We start from the raw sequence: 9,276 nt of genomic DNA, 5'->3' as shown, positions 1-9,276 counted from the left end.
ATACTGGGGAGACCCCCGGAGTTGGGAGGCAGCTTTTCGCCTCCCCTCAAGGGGTCTACTCATGAGTAGCTGCAGCACGGAGCCATGCCACGGCTACTCATGACCAGATAGCCTGGGTTTGCGGAGCACTCGCTCTGCAAACCCAGGCTATGGGGAGGGCTACAGGAGCGGGTTAGCCACTTGCAGCCGAGCCCAGTGGTTCTGACGATCAGCAAAAATCGGGCTAGCGAAGGCTAGCCCAATTTTTGCTGATCGTCAGAATAGCCCCTCAGTGTTTCTGGGGTGGGAACTCCATCCTGGAACCAGAGTCCTGAACTGCCCCAGCAACAGTAGGGAAGGCACATGGGGAGATGTAGTTTTTTCAGGTTATGATCAGAACTAGGTTTGAGCTTATTTTCAAAATATTTTTCAAACTTAATGTACAGGTTTACATTTAAGATTTGTTTAAAAATTATCTGCACTTTCAAAATTCAGGAATAAATTAACTTTGAACTCATTTACTTTCCTAATTAAATCTCTGAAGAAGTTCCTTTTCCTTCTCGTAATCTTTCCCACTGTTAGCTGTAGTCCCAGCTGTGAGACACTCAACTGTTACTTTACACGGAAGCTGGTTCAGGTATTATGAAGGGACTATGTCTCTCACTGGAATTTCCTGATATTTAAAATACTTCCTCTCTTTTCATTCTTTGCTTCTCACTTGAAAAGTTCCTTTATTTCCATGCCTAGCCATTTAGCTTCTTTTCTTTCTGCCTTCAGCCTTCTGTTTAACCTTTCTTTCTTAGGATTCTTCACACAGTGTAGTCTGTATCAACTTCAGACTGCAGGTGGAGATTTCAGCCCAGCATTCTCCATAACATTGAGTTTTCTGTGTTCCATTACAAACTACACCACTGAGGTGTCCCTGTGTGTCACTCACTACAACTGTAGTAAATTTGGTTCAAATCAGTTAGATAGTCCTCAAGTTAGTGCACTTGTGCCTCAAATGCTCACACATGCACCATCTTGGATCAGTGTGGATGACATCACAACTACACCATTGGGGCATCCCTATGTGTCCCTACAGCTGTAGCAAATTTGGTTCAAATTGGTTAAGCAGTTCACAAGTTAGCCCACTTGTGCCTCCAAAGTTTACGAGTATGTCATCTTGAATCAGTGTGGATGAAATCATCACAAACTACATTGCTGAGGTGACTCTGTGTCACTCACTGCAAGTGTACCCAATTTGGTTCAAATGGGTTAGACAGTCCACAAATTAGCTGGCTTGCACTGCAGGCATTCATGTAACCACCATTTTGGATTGGGGTGGAAGACATCACCACAAACTACACCATTGAGGTGTCCCTATAACTATACCCAATTTGGTTCATATTGGTTCAGGCTTTGTGAAGTTGATAGGAGGGGGAGGGAGGGGGATGGGGAGACACACACACACACACACACACACACACACACACACACACACACACACACACACCTACCTGGGTGATCTCTTAACCCTACGTGGAAATAGGTTAAAAATTAGAGAGAACCCTGCTCTGGACCTTTCCCAAACATTCCCTACTTCTCCAGGCTCCTTCTGTCTAGAACAGGGCTGCACAACTTTGGCCCTCCTGCAGTTGCTGGCCTATAATTCCCATCATCCCTGACTATTGGCTACTGTGTCTGGGGATTATGGGAGTTGTAGTCCAAAAAGAGCTGGAGGGCCTAAGTCGAGCAGGCCTGGTCTAGAACTGGAAACATTAAGCAAAAGGCTATCAGATACATTTCTGCCGGAAGTTCCCCTCTGACATCAGGACATATTACTCAACCACTGCTAAAAGGGCTTCAGCATCAAAATCCACCATCTTGAGCGCATTATGGTATAAATTTTTATTGCATCTACAGTACAAAAATGAACTTATTCAAACACAGTTGCACAGGCCTCCATGTTTACTGAACTAAAGAAAATAGCAAGATATGAGAAGTATTTAATATGTGTACAACTGACAGAAGTGTTTGTGTCCCTTGACCCACACTTCAGCGGCATCGTGCCCCCAACATACTTCTTCACTCACTTGAGGCTGAAGAGAGCAAAGGAATAAGCACAAGGTCTCTCTTTTTTACGTTTTCATACTATACAGCTTATATGACTTTCACAGTTCTGGTTTTAAGACTGTTGCACCAGTGGCACCACTATCATTCTCCTTTAAGTTATTTAAAACAACAAATATCAGAAAGAAAAACATATGGTGACCAACAAAAAATTCTGAAGAGAGATCCATATTACAGATTAAAGTTAGATTCATTCCAAAAATTTCAAATGGTACTGTATTAGCACATTATCAGTTCTTAATATCTAACCTAAAAAATAGATTTTGCATCCAAATTAATATACAGAGCCAGCAATTTCCAGAAGCTTAGCTTCATTTTTAAATGGTACTTTGAGAGATACAATACATAAATAGGAGTATTTAAAAATTGCATTATAACAAGGGAGAATAAAAAAAGTTTAAATTAAGCTACAAATTTAACAAATTTCTTTAAAAGTAATCTCAAACTGTAAATGTGATATACAGTGTGCCTCAGGAACAATTTATTCATTGCTAAAATGAAACTATTCTCCTAATTTCTTCTTCTTGTCCTCTGGTTCACTGTTTGATTTCAGAGCCTGGGTGGAAACACTACTGCCTGATACCTGCCAAAGGAGTGGGGTTAAAAAAAAATAGTATAAGGCTAAAGTGGTTAAAAAAACAAACCAGTTAACCAATAGAACGTACATATTTCAAAAGCTCAAAGGTGCTTTTTATCAAGAAAGCTGCAAGTTCTCTTACAGTTTCAGAAACAGAAGCTCTGCTTGTTGCTAAAAGAACATCCATCCATAGAAAAGTAGATTCTAATGTTTAATCACACTCTAGAGTGACCACATCCCATGACAAAGGCCAAAGGCTGGTTTGCTTCTGAATGAATGAAGTCACCAGACTGGACTGCTGGCCACTGTGGCTGGGGATGATGGGAGCTGTAGTCCAACAACAGGTGGAGGACTGAAGTTGTGCAGCCCTACCCTAATCCCAGCCGTTGTAAAGCCTCTCCGCTTTTGGTGCCATTTTTTGCCTGCCCGTGCCATATCAGAGCTCCCTGCTGGGACTACCCCCTTCAGGCTAGAGTAGGCGTGTATTTTTTGTTTAGCTAATCAAAACTGTCCTGCCTTGGGCATGTGAGGGGGATAACCTATAGAGACGTCCTTGACCCCAGCATCAGAGAAACATTTATTTTTGCACATATAGACGTATGAATAACAAGAACATAGAAAGCTGCCTTCTACTGAATCAGACCACTGTCCATCCAGCCACTGGTCCATCCAGCCCAGTGTTTCAGATCGCCATATTTTTCTAGTCCTACCTGGAGATGCCAGAAATTGAACTTGGGACCTTTTACAAGCAAAGCACTCTCTCTTTACATCATACCAGTGGCATGGGAACTGCTGTAGCACAGCTCATTTCCATACTGCAAAGGTAATCTTAGAAGCCCCAGCCCATTTGGGAGAAGCCTACATTGCAGTTACTCCATACTGCCCAGAAACTGGGTCAATGTGGACACTGACTGGTGTCCATAGCATAGGCTCCTCCCACATGGTTCTCAAACAGCATCAGGAGCTGGCCAAGTGGAGTACTGGCTGAGAGCTCACAACCAGCCCAAGGCCCTGGTGCACTGCTGAAAAGCTCTCCAGGCTATCACTGCTGCTCAGGTTAAGCCTCCACAAGGGTTTCAGGAGACCTATTGTGGTGGCGGCAACACCACCTAAAATCATTTGGTGGTAGCTACCAGCTTTTTCAACTAATAATGCGATGTCCCAGCCCCCATCATTAAGTCACAGTGATGAAATAGCAGAGATATTTGCCTTATTGGCAAAGACGCTGACTGCCCTGCTAAGGGGGGCAAGCACATAATGGCAACTGGTTGAGGGCTCACAGAGTCCTAGTGCCCCGCATTGTCTTGGCAGTGAGTGAAGGGGATTCTGACTGAACTGGAGAAGGAAGCAGCTCACCTTTGAAACACACATAACATAGGTCTTAACAGGGGAGATTGCACAATATTTGGACTGTTAAGTTACTTTTCTTCCTAGATCAAAGTTCTTCCCAAGGAGAATGGATAATCAGTAGGAGTAAAAAGCATTTTAGAACCCCTTACACCACAAAAAGGCAGATAGTAGGCAGAGTAATAAGATGGACAAAATTGGTTTAATCTCACATCTTCCATGAAAGTTCTCCTATGAAACGGAAGTCAACTTTTGTTTTACTACTCTCATAGCTTAAAACTACGAATACACCCCTCCCCAGCAAGGGAGCTAGTCTAAAACTAAACTTTTTAAAAGTGTTATTTACCTTCAAAATTTCTCAGGTATTTTATCCAAGAAAGAACCTTCAAATGCATTTCATATTTAGCTTTAGGCTCTAACTTAAAGCCCTGACAGTGTTTTGATTTACCAGCAACTTACCTTGGGTTCTACCAGAGCCATTCGGATTTTCTGGTGTTGGAGATTGGAAGCATCTAACATGATGTTAACTTTAACTTTGTCAAATATATAGAATGTGGTGCCTTCCACAGTAAGTGAGGGAATCTAAAAAAACAACAACACCCAAACAAACCCATACAACGTTTTTCTAACTCAAGGTTTTGAGTCTATAACAGAGTAATATTGCTTAATTGTAGTATATATTTTTCTAATTTACAACATTAAGTATTCAATAAATTAAAGTTTTAAAAAGTTAAGAATAGTTGATAAAAAGTCTTTTAAGTTTAGGCTTTCATGAGACATGCGAAAGACTAATCCCTAAAGAAAACACCAGTGGCATGCAAGACATTTGGCATACAAAACATAAAGATTTAAGTTAGCATCCCGAAACAGACATGTCAGCTGCATGGCCACCAGATTTCCTTCAAACAGCTCAATCTACCGAACTATCAAGCTACAAGAGCTGATTAACAAGGAGCACATATATATTGTGCATAAAGACAAGAAACAAAATCCCCCCTTAAGCAACATCATGCTTACTTCCCCTTTTTTAAACTTGGGGAATTCTAAGTGCAGTATGGGTAAAAGGTAGCTGTCCCAAAGCTCATCTCAACAGCTTGCTCTCACACACTGCTTTGTATCATAGCTTTACTTGATAGCTTAAATACATTTGGTCTAAGTCAGTAAACTTTCCCAGATATATTTGTACAGAAAGCACCAGAATTGGTGCCAAACTAAAGTTTTCTGTCCAAAAGTGGAAAAAAGATTTTACCTCATCGTTATACAGGAGCGTTAGTTTTGGCTTATCTTTTTCTTCAAAGAACACAGTGCCTTCTAAGCCATATTTGGGAATCAGAACCACAACTGCATTCTTTCTTACGAACAGAATATATGCTTCTTCGTTCACCACACCTTTACTTTTGAAAAACAACTGGGGAAAACACCAAAACTATATTAAGCATTTCAGTTTGTAAAAAATGTTCTCCATCAAAGTGTCCTGACAGAATACTATGCATTTGAATAGCACTTTCTAGTGTTTCCTTCTTGTTTCCTTGCAATCCCTATAACAACCATTTAGGTAAATATGATTATCCCCATATTGCAGATAGAAGGCTGAGAGGAAGTGGCTAGCTTGAGACCAGAATCTTGAGAGACTGAGTTGAACCGATCTGAACTGAAGGTTTCCACATTCTCAACTCAGTTCCTCATACACTATACTACACCAATTCTCTAAATCAGTCTAGAAGGAAAGGTATTTCACTCACACATAATCACCAGTACATTTGAAGATTTATATTTTTTTTCCCTATGGCAAAAATAACATAAAATATAGGTGACACTTATGAGATTTATATCCCATCAACAGCAAAAAGCTCTACCCAGTGATGGGGCCATGCATTCTTCTATTTGATTCTACAGGCAGAAAGCAACCTACTATTGTTGCTGAGTTATATCTGGAAGGTAGGTGGGAAGCTTTTTTTTTTTTTAAAGAAAAGTTTCATTTTTAATCCATTCCATTAATAACATGTGCTTAACTCTCTCCTAGTGCAATCAGTCGTACAAGACAATGCTTCATTTGCCTGCATCATGCCTTTAAGAGTTCTTAAAGAGGAGTTTGTTGAAAGTGCAACAGTCATATTCATGATGGGTGTTTATAAGCCTTGTCCACGAGTTCACTTACCATGGAAGACTGTCTGTAAGCCCTGTCCTTGTCCTGAAATACACTCCCCTCCCCCACACACTTTAGAGGACAGCTTTTGAAGAGGCAAATGCTTTACTCAGGAGAGTTCTCCCACATGCTAAGAATTCCACATCATGGGGGAAATGTGTCTCCAAGTACAGAAATAATCTCCTTGGACAAATGCTATTCCCTGGTACAGAACGGGGGGCGGTGCTAATGAATGTGCCAGTGTGGGGGGCTTTTGGAATGATTAAAGAGGGCTATATTGAAGATTGTAACAAACTGAGTGAACAAGATCACTAAGTGAGTGGTGTCACATTTCTGAAGCTGTGGGGGCCGACATTGATGACGGGACAGGAGATCACTAAGCTATGAGCTTTCTATGCAAGAGTGAGATATAATCATTTTAAAAATGTATTTACTTCATTTATAGCTTGACCTTTTGCTCAAGGAGCTCCAAAAGCAGCCAACAACATAAAACCATTTAAAAACTGTACATAAGAACAACATCTCTAACACAAGATGAACCAGCTATATCACCCCAATATCACTCAATTCTCAAGGCCTGGTGAAATAAAAAGAGAGAAAAATTCACCTGGGTGTGGAAAGCAACAGATGCTCTCTGGGCATACTGAGCCATTTTATGCCTGTAATTGAGATTCTTACACAAATCTGATAATTTATGTTTATCTGTGAGGTCAGGGTAAGTACTGTCTGCTCCTATAGCCACAGCTAATAGTCGATGCACAATTATATCAGCATATCTGCAATAAGAGAAGAAAAACACCCTGATCAAGGGCCAATTGTAATGTATTTGTTACAGGTACATACAATTCCTACTTCCATGTTTTGTAGCTGTTATCTGAGATAGCTGCATTTCACTGAATTTCTGAAGCAACAGTCATTTATTTACTGTAATAAGTGGAGAAGCATGTCAGTCAGTTCTTTATTATGGTCAATGATGAGCAAGAAGATAAAAAGAAACGGTTATGTAAGGTATTTGTACATTTCTGACCGATATTGTCTAAGCAGAAGCTACAAGGAGCCCTAGAAGCTAAAAAGCAAAATTTAGCTACTTTATAAGTCACAGACAGGTCTCTATCATCTGAAAGAAGGTTTATGTAAGAGTCATCCAGGCGACTTGGAAATTTCACTAATATTGGTAAAATCAAGCCTAGCCTCAGATCACAACAGCAACATCGGAGAAAGACGTGTTGTTGACTCAATCTCACCAGAGCCACAAGGACATTGGTGTTGCAATACAGGTATATGCTGGAATCTACCTTTTAATAATGCTGAGGGGGCATTAAAACGGGCTCTAGAAAAAGCCCAGCAATATTTTGGGTAGGTAAGAGTTGATAGATAGGAAGTTTGTACAGGTCTAGAAAGTCCCCTCAGCCACCTATAGGAACTAGACAGCAAGCTTAAATCACTCTGCAGTTCAGAATCCAATATATGCTGTTGGATGGTATCTTTAGATTTCTCATGGCCCAGAGAGTAAAAACCCAGAAGGAAGGCGATAAAGAGCAATTTGTGCTTTATACCCTTCTGCTAAGCAGGCTGAAAATTATCTGATATAAATGAGTCAGTCCTACAGGGATAAAATTGAGCCTAAGCCAGAAGAAAATAGCAGCCATCCAAACTCTGGCTTCGACTCTAATCATACCTGCTTCCACTCACAATACAGCATTTGTGACACGTCTCGGTGTGGTAAAAAGAGCTCTTAGGAATCCAGGTTGAACTCTTTCAAGCAAGCCAAAGCTGGAATATGGGCCCAATTGCACTCCATAGAAGAGTTGTGTTAATGGCTTAGCAGAGAATGAATTAATGGCTGCAGGGAGGCAAGTTCCTCCCTGGGCACGATGGAATCTTAAAATTGCCATAGCACTTCTCAGGGCCAATGTAACAGCATGTTTAACTTGTTCAGCTTTCTTTCCATTAGCCTGAAAAACGACACCTAAATATTTAAAGCAGCTTACTTGCTCAATAGATTGATTATCAATATAACTATTATAGATTTTTGGCCCAATGGAGAAGACCATAATTTTTGATTTTTGAATAATTGATGACCAAGTGCTCCTTGCAATATTGTGCAAGGCCTTAAGTGCTCGCTTTAGGCCATTTGAGTTTGTGATAAAATTACTGCATCATCTGTGTACGGTCAAATAGGCAGCTGTCTGTTTGCCAGCTTAGGGGCATGAGAAGCATGAAAGAGTACGATCCAGCCAAATTTAAGTATGTTTATGTCCCACTGATTTTGGTGGAAGAGTCAGGTATGTGCTTAATGAAGCTTTTTCTAATGAAAGCAATGGTACCTGAATGTGCTTACCTTTAGTTGGATAGTACCCATAAGATTATTTATACAAACCCAGAAAGAGAACAATTTTGCTGAATGATAAAATACTGAATTGGATATTGCAGAGAAGATCAATAATTTACACTATAGGAGCTACACAGTAATGGACACACAACAGGATTGTATGGCAGAGCTGGCCAGTTTTGCAGCAAATAGGTTGCTTTTCATTGTTACGAGCAGCAGACTTTTATCCTGAATCGCTGCATGTAAAAATTTCTGCCAAGGCTAACTAATGAAAGAGCCCAGAGAGGATTTCCTACATCATTCACCATGTAGGAAACCATGCAATATGCTTTCTCATCATGCAATAAGCCATATTTTAGGCCAATTCTTCCTAAAGTATTAAGATTTATGGCTGGCTTCCAGACTAACATTACATGTGCCAAATAACATTTTGCATGTGCAATGAGAGAGGGGCAATTTTCACTGATCCTACCTCAGTTCTGCAGTCCTCTGTGTCCCTGAGGGTTCTGGGATCCTTGGGACATATTATTAAATGCAAAAGGCCGTGGGTGGAATCAGCACCTCCCCATTATTTGGTGGATGCAACATTGGCCTGGATCCTGGCCATTGACAGTTTTTCCACAACTGTGTGCAAAAGCCATCGTAACATTCATTGAGTGTCATAGAATAAGGGGCCAGGTTCATGTATGGATTGGTAACTGGTTTAAGGACAGGAAACAGAGAGTAGGAATAAATGGCTAGTTTTCACAATGGAGGGGAGTAAGAAGTGTGGTCCCCCGGGGA

The 9,276-nt window shown here is 40.7% G+C and overlaps 1 protein-coding gene across 3 annotated transcripts in view; it reads right to left on the bottom strand.

Annotated features, from left to right (window-relative positions):
• Positions 1 to 1,854: 1,854 nt before the first annotated feature.
• The window catches only part of DIS3 (DIS3 homolog, exosome endoribonuclease and 3'-5' exoribonuclease), a 38,308-nt gene continuing 30,886 nt past the window's right edge, over positions 1,855 to 9,276 (bottom strand). For all 3 annotated transcript variants that reach the window (XM_053307221.1, XM_053307222.1, XM_053307223.1), the window contains 4 exons: positions 6,769 to 6,937; positions 5,265 to 5,423; positions 4,475 to 4,597; positions 1,855 to 2,674 (listed from right to left, as the gene is read on the bottom strand). In XM_053307221.1, coding sequence (XP_053163196.1) covers positions 2,594 to 2,674; positions 4,475 to 4,597; positions 5,265 to 5,423; positions 6,769 to 6,937 — 532 coding nt within the window. In that variant the 3' untranslated portion in view covers positions 1,855 to 2,593. The remainder of the gene's footprint in view (positions 2,675 to 4,474; positions 4,598 to 5,264; positions 5,424 to 6,768; positions 6,938 to 9,276) is intronic.

Source organism: Hemicordylus capensis, chromosome 3, assembly GCF_027244095.1.
Source record: "Hemicordylus capensis ecotype Gifberg chromosome 3, rHemCap1.1.pri, whole genome shotgun sequence".
In the NCBI taxonomy this organism is placed as follows: Eukaryota; Metazoa; Chordata; class Lepidosauria; order Squamata; family Cordylidae; genus Hemicordylus; species Hemicordylus capensis.
This window is presented reverse-complemented; position numbering and strand designations above follow the sequence as displayed.